Here is a 17,136-nt window from a genome sequence, read left to right as displayed (position 1 = left end):
TTCAATCCTAAATATTTTTCTTTTTTTTAAACATATGCAACATTCTAAAAATAAAAGTTCAAGATGTTTAATAACTTCTAGTTTCGGTTGATAACCACGAAGAAAACAGCTGATTGCCGATGTTGTATCAACACCAATCGGAACAACTCGGCCTTTCTGGTTGCACGAAGAAGCTATTGTACTGCGTAGCGAGAATGGCCGAGTATTTACGATTGGTATCAACACAACGAAAGCAGATTTAACCGGTTCGTAGTAGTTTTCACGCGATCAATGTAAAACAAAAATCCATTCGCCTTGAATTTATTTAACAATGTCGTTGTCTACAGAAGAGAGTATTTCTTTAATGAGTAATCTTAATATCTTAAAGGATAATAGCTTACCGATAGAGGTAAGCATTTATTTAGTGCATTTATTTAGTAATGACAATTTGTTGATATTTAAATACGTCCGTTTTTCTAACGTCTTGATGGCGATACCCCTATCTTTTAACTTTGCCGGCCGGCATCTCTATTGGGCTATTCCAGAAATATCCATACCCCCCCTATAGAAGGTACAGCTGGTTCGGAAAAAATTCCATGGAAATTTTTAGATATGAATAAGAAAATAATTCTGGAATTCCATATTAGACCTATAGAAGGCATACAGAAAATGAAAAAAAATCCATGGAAAAATTGATATGGATAAGTTAAATATTCTGGAATTCCAAGGCCATCCTATAGAAGGCATATATATTTATTTTTAATTTCCATGGAAAAAAATGGGAACAAAAGTTAACCTTAAATAATATTTTGGAATTCCATTTCCAAACAATTTAGAAGGCATATCTGTAGAATAAAAAGAAATCCCTGGCATATTTGATTCAGTCATGCATGTCTTACCATGTTACACCTTATCGCTATTTGTCTGCCATTACTGGATATCACACAAGTTCCCATAAAATTTTGACGTCATAAAACAAAAATCTGACGCCACAATGGAAAAGTGATTGTTGTATGCGTCAAAAGGTCAAGCGGCCGGGTCGGCCGTCGAAGTAGTCTAATAGCGATAAAGTGTATTGGAAATAGAGTATATTCCAGGATTTGTATAGTAAGAACCATCTAACTATACAAATCATTGGAATATTTAATGGTATCCCTAAATATATCTATATTTAAGGTAGTCCGAGATTACTGTGGTAGAGCTATATTTTTATGTTTTATGTTAATTAAGTTTTATATTATTAGAATATATACTGGATATATTCTATTTACATTTATTATAATTTGTAGTCTGCTAGTTTATTCAGGTAGAACATTTCCTATTGTTTATATCTTTTCTATTGGTCACTATGATTTAGGCGGGAATCTTTTGTTTAACTATTCTTTGTTCTGGTCACTTGGCTAAAATATTTATATGAAGTGGTAGCCATTTTCTTCAGCTCTATTGGAAGTTGTTATATCTTTAATTTGGTTCTTGAAATAGTCTAGGACTTTCATATTCTTTTATAAGGTTATACTATTGAAACAGAATGTAAACTGATTCAAATCAATCAGTTGGTGAAAAGACCTTTGCACTACATGTGAGGGTCATTTTTTGTTAGAATATTACCATCAATTCTGATGAAATAAAGAACCTAAACCTATCAACGTGTTTGTGTTATTTAAATACATGGGAAGCACGACTACATTTTGGCGCCCAACGTGGGGCTTTATCAGTGTTATTAAAGATCAACGATTTCCATTACCTGTGGAGGGAACTCCGTTATTACATAATAGACATTAGTGTATCGATACGTCACAAGAAGTGGTACGTCACTGGTCGACATACGTATATTGAACTTTGTGTTTACTTCCGGAAGTCAGTCAAGAAATAGGACGTCAACAACACGGATTTTCAGTGAAAATATATTGCAGTTTTATGGTAACTATAATCAATGTCATTGTTCACTGTTGTGTTTGTTTGATGTTTTGTCTATACATGTGTGTTCATATAACATATGTCATATAGATTTGAACTTTGAATTTTTTAAAAGCGAACTTTAAAAAAAAAAAACTTTGATTTTTTTTTTTCATTTGTAAACTTAGAAACATTTAGATACTTAGTATCAGAAAACAAATTTGAAATTTTACGATTTGGTTTAACTGATTTAGAGTTATTACATACAGTGATTGTACAGTAGTTGTAATAGTATATAGACATTTATATATGATGTGTTTGTACATGTTGTAATTGTACTTTGATTTTTTTTGTAATTGAGACTTGACACCCCTACATTTATTTTCCCAACCCCCCAGGGTGAGGTCAAGGTCAACCGGAACCGGAAGTTGTTTACACAAAGCTTGTTTACATTAGAAACCACTTATTACACTAAGCTATACTGATTTAGATAGACTTTTGCACAGCTGAAACTTACTTTGTACATACACACATACACTTAGGGTGTACATTTAAAATATTTTAAAATATTTTTACACACTTTACATATCAAGTTGGACTTAGACTTGATAGTCATACATCAATACACACATGATTGATTGATTGTAGCTATTACAGTTACATCTTTACTTGTGCATATTTACTTACATACACATACACAAACACATAGCATACCTAGTACCCCATATCTGTGTTTGTGTTATATGTGATATAGTGTATTATTATATTTGTAATGTCATTGTGTATTGATAGATTGTGTTTGTATTTGTGTGTTGTCACTGTGCATTTATATTGACTTTTGTGTTTTGATACTTAGTGTACATTGTGTTTAGGTTGAACATGTGTATGATGATTCATTGTTGTGTGTCATATTGATATAATTCAAATTTTGAATTTACATATAAATAGGACATAAATTAGTTAAATCTTAAACTTTAATAGGTACATATTAAAAAAGTTTAGATAGAGCAGTAGTGAGACTGAATACCTTGTAACACTTTGTCACTTTAACATTATTAACTATCCTTATCCCTCAAGCATGACACTATTACCCACCTTAGCACTTATCTGTTAGTTAATTCTTTCAGGACTTAGTCAGTTATTTTTTTTCAGAGTTTGGGTAGATTACTAGTGTGTTTAGTTGAGTTTAGTCTTGATTGGTTTTTGAGGTGATTTATATTGGATTTGTCTGTTGCCATACTCTAGTCTTATATTTGTATACTGACTTTACTATACTTATAGATAGTTGATATTCATATATATAAGTACTTTCTTTTGAGTTGAGTGTAAACGTAGAAGCTTTACAACTCAAATCCAAGTTTAGATATTGCATTTTGATTGTATTTATTGTGTATATATTACCTTATCTGTTCATATTGACTAGATTGCATTCATTAATCTTGATTCATTTTCAGTTACATTGATTTATATTTATATATACATATTCATAATACTAATTACTTTAGTTTGAATTTCAGACAGTAGACATACATCATACTTATTGTACTTAGTACATATTTCTTTACATAAATTTATTAATAAAATTTATTTTTACAGGACATATTTCATATGTAGTTATTTGATTGATTTTTTTTCTTTCTTCTACATTTAGATTATTTTAGTTAATAACCTATCTTACTTTTCAGATTATTTACAAACTATTGTTTGTCATCTATTTACTATTTTTCATTGGCTATAGTTAGATAGTCTTTAAGTACTTGACATTTTTGTCATATAGTTATAACTTTATTTTACACTATTACTAGTTATACTTGGATTTATACTACACAATCATGTCAAAAGAAAAAACAATATCGGAAGAGGATTTTGCACTCTTGCAATTACTCAAGAAGGAAGTAAAAGAGAAACCAAAAGGAGATGATGTTCAAGGATTGAAAGAGTGGATGAAAGAATACTTAGCCACTAGTGGAGAAATAGTTACACCGAAAGAGGAACCACAAGAGAAGGACACATCTAAAACCAAGACAACTGTCACATATACTAAGATGAGAGATCCACCCAAAGTAACAAATTTTTCAGGATCCAACAGCAAGGGTGAAGCCACTTATGCCTTTTGGAGATATGAAGTTTGTGGACTCATGGAAGATAAAGTACACGACTCGGATAACATCAGCTATGCTGTACGCAAGTCACTCAAAGGAGAAGCAGGAACTATTGTTATGCACCTTGGTCCTAAAGCTAGTCTACCAGAAATCATACACAAGTTGGACAGCATTTATGGAGATGTAGAAAAGAAAGAAGACCTACTTGCTCAATTTTACAGAGCCAGACAGGGTGATGATGAATGTGTAACTAAATGGAGTTGCAGATTAGAGGACATTATTGGGAAAGCAATTGAGAAAGGAATGGTACAACACAAGGATGCCAACACTATGCTACATTCCATGCTATGGTCAGGACTTAAAACAGAACTTAAAGATATATCTGGACATAAGTACGATACGATCAAAGATTTTGATGAACTTAGAATAGCACTGAGACATATTGAGAGAGATCATGAGGAAAGGAAAACATCAAAGAAACCACAAACAGCCAAAGCTGCAGCAATATCAGAACCTATCAACAATACATCTGAATTTGAAGAAGTTAAAGGACTTATTCAACAACTCACCACAAGGTTTGATAGAATGGAGACCGATTATAGAGGACGAGGCAGAGGCTATATTAACTACAGAGGTCAGAATAACAACAGATATACCGATAACAGACAAGGAAGATGGCAAGACCGATCTAAACCACAAGCTTCATCAGCCAACCAGGATGAACGAAGATGTTTCAGATGTGGAAAACCAGGTCACTTGAAGTTAGGATGCATTGAGAAACTGGATAAAGATGGTAAGCCTTTAAACTTCAAGAAGTCTATGGAGCAGGACCATCGATAGACTTATGTACATCAGGAACAGCATCAGGTCCTTATAGTTTACCACCAGGATTGTATGGAAAGCCAACAGAAACTGAAGTTGTACTTTATGGAAAAACAGTGAAGACTTTACTTGATACAGGGTCAACAGTATCTACTATCAGTCATACATATTACCACAGCAACCTAACAGATATACCTTTACTACACATGAACGAGTTACTTGATATTGAATGTGCTGATGGAAAACAACTACCATATGAAGGGTACCTGGAAACTGAAATTATTCTCCCACATCAGACCAACACTTATCCATGCTTGCTGTTAGTGATACCGGATAGCAACTATAACACTCAGATACCATTGCTTCTTGGAACTAACACTCTTCAACCAGTCATGGAGTCATTGAAAGATCAACATGGGACAAGATTTCTACAGTCATGCAACTTAACAACACCATGGTACTTGACTTTTAGATCCATCACACTTAGAGAAAAGGAACTTAGCCGCAATGACAACGCATTAGCTATAGTCAGATATGCTGTGAACAAACCTGTTACCATCAAACCAAATTCAACCATAAAGATAGAAGGATACACTGATAAAGAGATACCATACAGTACAACTGCAGCAATGTTACATTCATCTGAACTTCAACCGAATTGGAAAGATTTAGATATAGAACCTATACTTTTGGATTATAGATACAGGAACAACGGAAAGATATACGTTCAGATTGCAAATGTTACCACAAGGACTATTACCATCCAACCAAAAGCTGTCTTATGTGCAATACAACCAGTCAACATTGAACAACAACCATCAAATACTTCATCAACGTCATCAATACTTGAACAAGTGGAAATTACAGAAAGTGATTTAACCGAAGATCAACTAGAAAGAGGGATAGAATTCATCAAATCATTTGAAGATATATTTGCCAAGAATGATGAAGATATTGGAAATACAGAAGTGAAACACCATATCGATTTGATTGATACTAGACCATTCAAACAACGATATAGAAGAACACCACCAGCTATGTACGATGAAGTTAAGTCGCATCTTCGACAATTATTGTCAAATGGTACCATCAGACCATCACACAGTCCATATGCATCTAACGTGGTACTGACGTCCGACGGCTGTTTTGCCAGACTAGCTGGGGCCGTGGGACGTCAGAGCTTGTCCCATATCAAAAAGTGGATATTTGCCCACCCAAAATAGATGCGCTGCTCTGTCGCTTCTGGAGCCGACTGAGAGCCTTGGCATTATATAAATCGGGCTTCAATCTCTTCATTTTTCATTTATCTCTTCATTTATGTATGTTTCACCTACCTGCCAAACCTTTATTTTTCTATATTTTAACATTTTTCATAGAGACTCATGATTTCTCCATCTAGCCTTTCATTTTCAAAGATTATCACGTGACCACGAGAAAACAGTTCAAATGACCATAATGTAACACCTCGTTCATTTACTACGCAGGTTTCCTAAATGACCGAGAGCTTCCGATTGTTATCGTGGTCGGAACTAAATGCTTGTTACCGATCTCTTGTAAAGGAGGAGAAAAAACGTGGTTGCTTCTTAATGTTAACCATTGATCTCCTATAAAGGAGGTAACAATATAAAGATATTTGCATATTTGAGTCTCGAGGCCACGAACTCTCTCGTAACTTGACGTCCATTTGAAAGTGAAAGTCAAAAATGGAGAAATCATGGGTCTCTGTGAAAAATGTTAAAATATAGAAAAATAAAGGTTTGGCAGGTAGGTGAAACATACATAAATGAAGAGATAAATGAAAAATGAAGAGATTGAAGCCCGATTTATATAATTCCAAGGCCCTCAGTCGGCTCCAGAAGCGACAGAGCAGCGCATCTATTTTGGGTGGGCAAATATCCACTTTTTGATATGGGACAAGCTCTGACGTCCCACGGCCCCAGCTAGTCTGGCAAAACAGCCGTCGGACGTCAGAGTAATCTCGGACTATATTTAAGGGTATCCTTAAATATATCTTATCGCTTTTTCCTACCAATACTTGATACACAGAAGCTAGTTTCCTTAAAATTTTGACATCTTAAAATATTGGTTGCCACCATGGGAAAGTGAATCATTGTTGTATGAAGTGAAAAGTTCAATGAGAACAGATTTCCATATACAAATCAAACCAAATCACAACTCAAATCATTTTATTGGTGTAAAATCCAAATATTGGATTGTTACCAAGACAAACATGGCAATCATTACAAACATATGATATTTTAATTTAAACAACATTCATATTCTATAAGACCATATTTAAATGTTTTGGATGTATGTAGCAATAAGGTGTTTTTACATAATCTGTCATTCAAAGTCATAAAGAGCGACTATCGATCTGACAATATTTCAATTATATAATTATAATTTAATCTATATTAGCTCAAGTGAGCACCCCCCCCCCCCCCAAGTGGCAGTGGAAATAACAATTAATTTAGTATAGTATAGCCATGTTCAACTAGCATAACCCAGGCAACCACTATTAAGTGTGTGTTAATTGATTGTGATAATAATTAATAATTTCAAGAAAGACAACTTACTGGAAACTCCACATGACTTGTTTGATAAAGCTAATGGAGACAATTATCACATAATTGATAAAAGATTTATTATTGAGATAATAGAAGAAATTCAACTGGTATGGTTTTCTCACAAACAAAATATTATTGACTAAAGCATATGGGTTTTTTCCTTGTTGTAGGGATTAAATTTCTAAAGATAGGACCAATATTCAGTACAAACTGAACTTCTTGTCTTTAAAACAGGTTATACAAAGCAAACGTGATCATATCTTTTTGTTTATAATGTTTATAGTCATAACAATTGATGGACATTATGTTTATATACAAGTATTTACTAAAAAATATTATAAATATACAACATAAGCGAAAGAATATTAACATAAAGAAATTATTACTATTTACAATTAATTAATGAAATGCTTAATATCATATTACAGACAAAATGTACATGTATCCTCAAAAATCCTGCTAGCCAGGAACAATAAACTAAATAAGTTTAATCGTTCAAATTAGTTTAGAAACCAAATATATGAATTATGTAGTTGGAATCCTTCTAAAAACTATGAGCTAAGAAAACACATTTTAACCTTCAAACAGTATTAAAGAAATATAAATAATTTTAAATAATTAATTATTCAAATCATTACTAATCTTAAACAGTAATATAATTGTTTCCTAAAAGTATTACAAGCTTTAAATTAATATACATGTATGTTTGAAAAAAATTGATAGATATCAAAGAGATATAGCATTGTAATGGCGTGCAAGTAAAAGCTTTAAAAATGTTTTGAAACATATTCATTGAACTAAACTATATTAAAAAATTCATACACATCATTTATAGAACTTCTTTCAGATATTCATTGCCTGAATTGCGAGAAAATTTAAATCAACGTCAAATCTGACCCCCTCTTTTTTTGCATAATCTATATCTACATATACTTTTGGGAAGGTTAATATCTAAAATTTGATAAATTCAACAAGTTTATTTTGTGTTGATAATTGATGATAATTTTTATATCAGAGAGTTACACAATGGGTAGAGCAATGATCAATTCAAGAAAGATAGTAATTGAAATTTTAACATTTATTAGTATATATATAAGTAAATGAAAAGTAAAATTGCTAATTATCCAAAAATTTACAATATGCCAGCTGGAACACACCAAATTGATTTCAAGTTCATCAGAACTTCAGATCGACCTCTGTCAAAATTATTGAACCCTCCTCCCCCTCCAAAAAAAATAATCCCTACAAACCTTATTTTCAACTGGATACATTTCCTTAGCGTAACTGTTTATTACAACTTATTAGACTACTACAAAAAGGTTACTAAAATATTAAATTATATAAAAAAAAATAGAAGTTGTGTCCATTATAATACAGGTATAAAACAAAACCAAAGTCAAACATCAATAGATGCTTTTGATTTTAAAACCCCAAATACTGTAGAACAGCATACTAATTTTTAGATCTTTTAGTATATGGTGAGTAAACAAACTTCAGCTTTCCAGAAGCTATGCTAGATGAAAATTCAATGGTATAAACTGAACCTTGTTTCTTTGTATATTCAATGTCTAGTGTATCTCTTTCTGCATTGAATGAAACGACATTTCCTGAATACCAACCAACATTCCATCCATCTTTACCAACTGTTGTTCCAAGTTCATGTCTCTCCCAGAAAACCTTCACCCTAGATCCGCTTTCTTTACATTGTTCAAAACAGTTTATTTCACTCTTATGGTCATTTGAAAAGGAAACATCTCTTTTGGAATCAATTTCCTGCTGAACTGCAGAGAAGTTGTCTAACCATACACTGATTGGGTCAAATATTTTGTGCAAATTTTCCTCATTACATCCATCTAGAACTTCTATAACATTTTTTGTCACACTGGGCACAGATGAAAATTTTCTTTTTCTACGTATATGGCATCTTTCGTTATAATAACGGCGCTGATTGACAATTAAGGCAGTTGCAACTTCTTTAGATTTCCTTATTTCTTGCTGTGCATAGTTCGCTATCAAATAGGATCTCTTGTGTCTTAAAAGAAAAACTTTCAAAATTAGTTCATCTTTGGTACCAGAAAAATTCAAATTATGAAAATTTAGAACAGTTCTTAGAAATCCAATACTAAAATTTGTGATTGCGTTCATATCTGTTGGAATGTTATCCAGCTCCCCTGAATATGAATTTTTAGGTTCTGGAAATGGAATTTGTTTATTCTTTGCAATAAGCTCAACCATCTCAAGTTTATTTGAGACCTCTGATGAAGGTAGTTTTTCTTCTCTGCACATGGATTCTAGCTCAGAATTAGTCTTTTTGAATAAGTCATGATCTCTCCATAGGTCTCGACCTTGATCATCCTTCAAATGTTTTTCCATTGACTGTTTTGTTCTGTCAAACTGTTCTTTAAGTTGTGAAGGGGTAACAAATGTCAAAAGACCAAGTAGTTTAAGAATGTCTTCAGGAGGTTCAAAGCAAATAGAACTGGCATGACTTATAATTCTTGATGGCAGAAATATTGCTTCATCATCCCATTCACCATTTGCAAGATCCCGCCGGTCTTAATAGGACATATAGTGAAGCTCTGTTGTTGAAAGCCATCGTATATAGTCTGGCAAGGGTTCTCTTTCAAATCGTTGGATGCTGCTGTTTTCTAATTTAGAATATATCGCTGCCATGTAAGTTGTTAACCATGATGTTCTTCTCTTGTCATACAAAGAATTTGAAAGGTGGTTGTAGTCCTCAATATAATTTCCTTTAAATGATTCTTCTATTTTCCATTCATTACATAATTCTTTCAGTAGATGGCATTTGCTTGCAGTATATTCTTCTACACATTCATTTTTGCCTTGTTCAGAAAGTTTGAGGAAAGTGCGCATAGCCTTTTCATCATCAAAAATGTAATTGTCTTTGACTCCACGAAAGCAAAAGAAAGACTTTCCACCAAACTTAGCAGTTTTCAAACATGAAATCACTTCTTCTGCCATTTCGTCCATATTTAATATGTGTTCGCTGCTACCAGGCTTAGCTTTGGGGTATCTGAAGATTTCCTTAGTTTTGAAAGGACCATGTCGGCTGAGTGCTAAGTTTTCGGATGCATGAGGACGCTCTGCTGGGTTGTCTTTTGAGTTCAGTTTTTCAAATGAAACTTGTAAATCTTTGTCCAAATTCAAGAAGTTGACTAATCGGACCAATAACATTCTGACTAAAGAACTTGCGGGAGCTTCAGAAGGACCATTATCTACAACAAATGTCCAGTTTTTCTTCAAATTACCAGTTTCTTCATTCCTAAATAAGTTGTCTAGAGCAGGAATGGTTAACAGGTGGAACAATTCATTGAAACATCTAAATACAGTCTCTGGCTCATAAAGAGAAATGTTAATGAGTGTAACAGATTGTCCAGATCTTACAACATTCATCACTGTTAAATTTTCAGTCTCTAAGACAGAATTTGTACATAATGTTTCTAAAAATAAATGTGTCATTGGTGTGCATGCATTTGTTCTTGATTGGTCAAACTGGTGGTCCATTCTAGAAGTTTTTTTCCAACTTTTACCCATATTCTGTACTGGATCTATGTCAGCACACACTATACCCTTAGCATCTTTGGCATCAACAACATAATCGTTTTTGAATTCAGTGCTTCTTTCCAGTTGATAACTAACATTTGACCTGCAATAATGGGCATTAATTCTTTCCTCAACCATCCCAATACGTGGTAGCTTCTTTAATGAAATATTGGCATTAACATTGTGTCCTGCATGATGTCTCTTAGCTTGGTAGGTGTTAGCTTTGAAATTTTCTGTCTATGTATAGCATGTCGATAGAGCTATATTTGGAAGTTTGTCACTGCAAACTGAAAGCAGGACTTCTCTTGCCTGCGGCATTGTTAGAGCCAAATCTGGTGACCTAAATCTTGTTTCTTTTGTCAATCTGGGATGAATTTTGGAACCTTCTCCAAATGCTTGTTCAAGAACTTCAGCTAGTTGAGGAAATTTGTCCGACATCTTTTCCCTTCCAGCACCAATGGCTCTAGCTTTAAAACTGTTTGCTTTTGCTAAAGTTCTTTTGTACAGCATATGTTGTTGAATACTGGTCATATCATTCCTGACAGTCAGTAATGCTTTTCCCATATCTTTGTACTTAGCTATCTTATTTGGAATTTCATCTCTTGCCCTTTCTAAAGTCTGTTTGCATTTTGCTCCATTAAGTTTGCTGACAGCATTCACACTGTACAGTTCAATTAGAATTGCCTTAACAATTGCCTTATCTAACTGAGTGTCTGCTAAATAAATATAATTTTTAAAGTCTTCTAGAGCTGTGTGCAAATTTCGGTTTGCAGTTTCTTGAAAGTTATTTGAATTATCTATAGAATCCACAAATGACTGAATATTCCCTTTCCTGTATTCCATTATATAACCCACTTTGTTGATATAAATTTGCATAATTGGTAAAACTCTAGAAAGTGTTTCTACGACTTCAGCAGACATTTTTCTTTTGATGGATTCAGTCGGTTTATTGAGATATTGAAGTTTAGATGCTGCCAAAAGCTTACTTAGGGTTTGAGTTTTAACAAGCGGCCCATTGGTCAGTAGAAATTCACCACAAGCCACTACAACATGCATGTGAGCACGTTTCTCCTTTCTAACTTCCAATTTCAGTCTGTTTTTTAGTTTCATTGTCTCTTGTTTCACACTCTTCTGTATTTTCTCCTCTAGCTGACATCTTTCTAAATATAGTGGGGTATTTAAAGAATCCTTTTCGACTGTTGTTATTTGTCTAATATTGTCTCTTGTATGATTTTTCGCGGCCATAAGACCCATGTGCTTGTAAAACTCTTTGCTCAATCCATGGTACATATCCTCTGTCAAATTGAAATTATCTTGCTCCTCTGGAAAACAGTATGCGTATGTTATGTCCATGAAGTCATTGCCTATATCATTTGTAGAAATATCATTTTCACTTGCTTTATCCTCTATATCTCTGTTAACTCCAAGTGGGTCAATCTGAAATGTTGATGAAGAATTCATTACAAATTGTCATCTTGGGCAGAAACAAAAATTTATATGACTAACAAATTATTTTTATATAACCTATTTTCATTCAAATTGAACATTTGAACTACTTATAATAATTGTGAACATTTAGGTTTTTATTCAATTTTAAAAGCTGAATCTATATATAATTTTGGTTTGAGTGTTCCTGATGAAGTTAAATCCAGAAAAGCCCTTCGGACACATGTATTATTAAAGGTGCTGTTTTCAATTTTTGTTTCAGTAATATTTTGCATAAAAGGTAAATGCCACTGTATCATGCACAGAAATTTTTTATTTGTTAAAATTAAGTAAATTTAACATGTACATATTACAAAGTGTATGTGAAAGTCATTCAAGTGTGAAATGTAGGTCTGGATTGCCTTGTTTTTGTTGAACTTTGTTATATTAATGAAAAGAAAACCTTCCTGTATGATCATAATTTCATTGTGAGTTCTTATCATTAAAGGTTTGATTTTTATGATTGCCACAATTAATATATCAGTGGTGGATCCAGAACTTTCAAAAAGGGGGGAGGTGGCACTCTAGTCATGCTTTAGTGATTCCCTTATATAATCCACCTTATTTTTTCCCACAAAAAAAGGGGGGCCCTCAGAGCCCTTCTTGGATCCGCCTATGTATCTACCATTTTGCAACAAGAATATCAGACAAAATGTCACAATTCAGTTTTGATATTTTTTTTCTTAGAACATGACAATACCTATTCTTTAATTTTTATTTTTTTTATTTTTGAACAATTCTTCGTTATAAAACAACTTGTTGAACATAAGTCATTCTCAAAATATCAACATTGATTCAAATAATTGCTAAGAAAACAATTTGCCTGGTACTTAATTTAAATGGATTCATGGCCTATGAAAAATATCTTTGACAGGATTAAAATTTTAAAATTAAATTTTTCAAGGCTTATGAACCTTAAATCGTATACTTTTATAAAAAGAAAGTTTTCAAAAAATTTCTTAAATACATTTAAACAATTAAATGATTATAAGTAAATTGTTTGTGTCTTTTTGTCCTATCCAATTTGTGACTTGATATTCTGTTATGTTCTATCTGCTAACGTTACAAAAATATGAACACACATCTGAATTCATATTCTCAAACAAAAATGTTTTCTGTCCAGAAGTATAACAAAGTTTTTTCTTAAACGTCACATCACCGGCACCCTGATTGCAATTTAATGTATGATAAAAACTTATGATTGCATCAAAATGATCACATGTAATACTAATATATGAATGGTATATACCTTGTCTCTTTTTAAGATCTTCTTCCAATATCGTTATGCTTGGTATAGCAGAAACCTCTTCCAGTTTCCTTGCAGGACTTACAGGACTTTCTTTGCTAGTAATATTGCTTTCTTCCTTCCCAATATCTTTATTTTTTTCAGAACATTCTTTTCCTTTTAGGGACGACATCAAAAGTTCAATGAAGGATAAAAAACTTAATTCACATAGTTTTTTCACTGACCCCCTACCCCCCTCTTAACTTAATTTGGGAAAAATTGGTTGACCCATTTGACATATATTTAAATACGTCCGTTTTTCTAACGTCTTGATGGCGATACCCCTATCTTTTAACTTTGCCGGCCGGCATCTCTATAATTTGCACTCTATTAACAATGACAATATGTGTAATACATGTAGAATAACATTACATTGTCTATAAATATGCAAATTTTATGTACAAGTGTAAAACGGCAGGTAGAATGCCAGAAGTTGTCGTGCATTTCTATCCTGTTTCGAGCTTGGAAGTGCAAAAGAAATGAGACAAAGAATAGTTAAAAATTTTATATTCTTTTTATATTATATACTCCGCTACTGTCCAAACTATAAAATGAAGTATTTGGTTTAAAATCAACCATTTTGAATATCAAGAGAACAAGTCAAAATTCCCGGGCCTTATTAATTCCTTGTTGCATTGGAATCGCATTGTCAACATCATAAACAAGTCGGCTAACGGTCAGTGACAGTGAGTGTAAAAACTATATCTACGGTCAATGCAAATTGACTGTACAGTTGCATTTAAAATACATTTGAATGCATGTCAAATTATACTTTGTTAATGACATTATTAGCTTCTAAATTTAACGTTAACCCTCTTAGTGCGTAGCTAAATTTCAAAACATTGTCCAGAAACGGGTCAATTTCAGAAAAAAAATACCAAAAACAGTTAATTGTTATTCAGTCTTGTATAACAGCATGTTAACTCAAATAATTGAAGAATTACGAAACATAAAGTATAGATGTTTATTTTTTTTTTAAAAATAACTTTATTTATATGACATGACGTAACGTCAGTGACATCCCATTCAGGGGTTAAAAAAATTTGTTACAGCTAACTAGCCCAGGACTTATTGGCAGCAGGATTTTACTAGCCCTGTTGGAAGAACTGCTAGTCCATCAAAACTGACCTGCTAGCCCTAGCTATATATAGTATGCCTTAAAAATCAAGAGTTTGCTGCATAAAACAAAGTGGGTGTCCTTTGTTTTGAAGGAGACATTATACACTGTATTTAAAAAATTTTGTTGATCTGTAATTTATTCTTTTGGTGCTTAACCTAACTTACTCAGGAGCCTGTAATTCAGTGGTTGTCTTTTGTTTATGTGTAACATATTTGTTTTTCATTCATTTTTTACATAAATGAGGCCGTTAGTTTTCTCGTTTGAATTGTTTTACATTGTCATGATTGTCTTATCGGGGCCTTTTATAGCTGACTGTGCGGTATGGGCTTTGCTCATTGTTGAAGGCCGTACGGTGACCTATAGTTGTTAATGTTTGTGTCATTTTGGTCTTTTGTGGATAGTTGTCTCATTGGCAACCATACCACATCTTCTTTTTTTATATTAGTTGTTCCCACATTCAAAGCAGACTTTTTATTTGCGTGCTTGGGGCAACTAACGGCAATATTCACAGAGCATTGTCTGTTTTTTTCCTTAGCAACAGCCAACCTTGCCAGGGGAATCATTGTGTCCCAGTTCTGCCAACTTTTCAGGAAGTGAATGTGTGATTTTTTGGCCAAATTGTAAAGATCAAAGAGAAAAAAACAATAGATCAAAGGAAAATGCTGCCAAATAAGCATGAACATGTGTGAGTCTCACGCTAAAGACTTGGCAGCCCTTCTGTCCTGGACACTATAAAAAATTTTCCACGACTTTTCCCTGTCGTATTTAGCATTTTTGGGGGATGAATTTTCAGCCCGGTTACTCCTTTCATCTACCGTTTTTCGTTTTGAAACTGACGAAGTTCCTGGGGTTCCCGTACTAAAATATTAAAAAATATTTTGTTGCATGGTTTCGTGCTCAAGAGCTGTGCAACAAGACAGGTCAATACCAATCAATACCTCATACCCCCAAATACCGTTAATTGAAAATCTTGGCACGATAAGCAATGTACAATACCCCAAGCCATGGTATGAGAAATCGATATTTAAAGTACGAGAATTGCAATCAACACATGATACCAGGCCACCAGACATGCCAGAGTTATTTGTTCTATTTTTAAAATATGTACAACCCAGTTCAAATCCCAGATGATTTAATTGAATCGAATTGGCTAACATAGAATAGTGATGAAGGGATTTTTCACTTTCTATTTTGGAAACGTCAAGAACTTTTTGTTACTAGTCCGTCGGGCATATCGGATTACACATTTTAATTCCCCGAGGCGTAAATGATCTAGTCCTGGGCGTCGGGCTAGTGGATTTTTTAACCCCTGCCATTAGTCCGACAACCATTATTCCGACAGCCCATTACCCCGACAGCCCACTATTCCGACAGCCCATTACTCCGACAGCCCACTATTCCGACAACCCATTACTCCGACAGCCCATTATTCCGACAATGCATTTTTCTTATGTGTATGGGTAAATCTTCTCTAAAAAAGACCAACTTCGTTCTCTGTAATATTTGTGGTTTTCCGTTTTGTTCCCAATTATTCTTTCCATGCGGGATGTAAGTCTCAGTTCATTAGAGTTGATACACATGCTTATTGCAACTGCTCAGTCCTTACCCTGGTCCATCTTTCGTTTTACGTGTCTGGGTATTTTATTTTTCTTTACCATTTCATCGTTTGTGTGTCCACAAACAGTCTGTGCTGTTCTAGTTCGCTGTGTTTTCTCTGTGTGTCTTGATCTACCTTCTTTCACTAGATCGTCGGTTACTCCCTTTCGCGTATCAGGGGAGTGAGGTTTCATCACTATGAACTACATAAAGAAATATATCGGAGTTGGATAACACTACCCGCCCTCTTTGGTTGCAACACTTTGTACCCCTTGTATCACTCATCTGAGTTTTATTTAAAATTAATTTTGTCGCAGAAATTAGGACTAATGTAGCTTTAGTCAAATTGAGAAAAACAAAGAGACAAATACATACCCAGATCCTTACAAATAAGATGACAACAAGGACGAAATACGTGCTCAGAAAAGATAAGCAATTATGAATACGGTATCATGTTCGGGAATGTGAATCCACGAAATACGGAGACGGTACACATCACTTCCAATAGCGATCGATCAGACATAGTCTGAGTGACGACACTCAATTTATTTGTAGTGATACCAATTTTATATCACGAGCTTATTTCAAAATCTAGAAAAATATGCCTCTTTTATAATGGTTGAAGGAAGTGCAGGACTGATGATTTACAACAAAACGAAAAACAAATATGACGGACATATAAAAAAGAAGATGTGGTATGATTTTCAATGAGACAACTAT

The 17,136-nt window shown here is 33.5% G+C and overlaps 2 protein-coding genes across 3 annotated transcripts in view; both read left to right on the top strand.

Moving 5' to 3' along the window:
- Window positions 1-234: 234 nt before the first annotated feature.
- LOC143059062 (carnosine synthase 1-like) overlaps window positions 235-17,136 on the top strand; it is a 29,950-nt gene continuing 13,048 nt past the window's right edge. Inside the window, exon 1 of one of the 2 annotated variants that reach the window (XM_076232526.1) lies at window positions 235-388. In XM_076232526.1, the coding sequence (XP_076088641.1) occupies window positions 311-388 (78 nt within the window). In that variant the 5' untranslated portion in view covers window positions 235-310. Of the gene's footprint in view, window positions 389-1,723; window positions 1,900-17,136 lie in introns of those variants that run through there. The other variant, XM_076232527.1, reaches the window with a different exon arrangement.
- Window positions 3,707-4,825, top strand: LOC143058945 (uncharacterized). The gene has a single exon (XM_076232422.1). It carries the CDS (start codon window positions 3,708-3,710, stop codon window positions 4,815-4,817), a length of 1,110 nt encoding a protein of 369 aa, XP_076088537.1. The 5' UTR covers window position 3,707; the 3' UTR covers window positions 4,818-4,825.

The sequence above is a fragment of the Mytilus galloprovincialis genome, chromosome 14 (assembly GCF_965363235.1).
Source record: "Mytilus galloprovincialis chromosome 14, xbMytGall1.hap1.1, whole genome shotgun sequence".
Taxonomy (NCBI): Eukaryota; Metazoa; Mollusca; class Bivalvia; order Mytilida; family Mytilidae; genus Mytilus; species Mytilus galloprovincialis.
The sequence above is the reverse complement of the archived record's forward strand: the minus strand, read 5'-3'. Positions and strand labels throughout refer to the sequence as shown.

Bases quoted from the DNA above. Each gene is read 5' to 3' on its own strand.
- LOC143058945 (XM_076232422.1), top strand. From the start codon at position 3,708: ATGTCAAAAGAAAAAACAATATCGGAAGAGGATTTTGCACTCTTGCAA.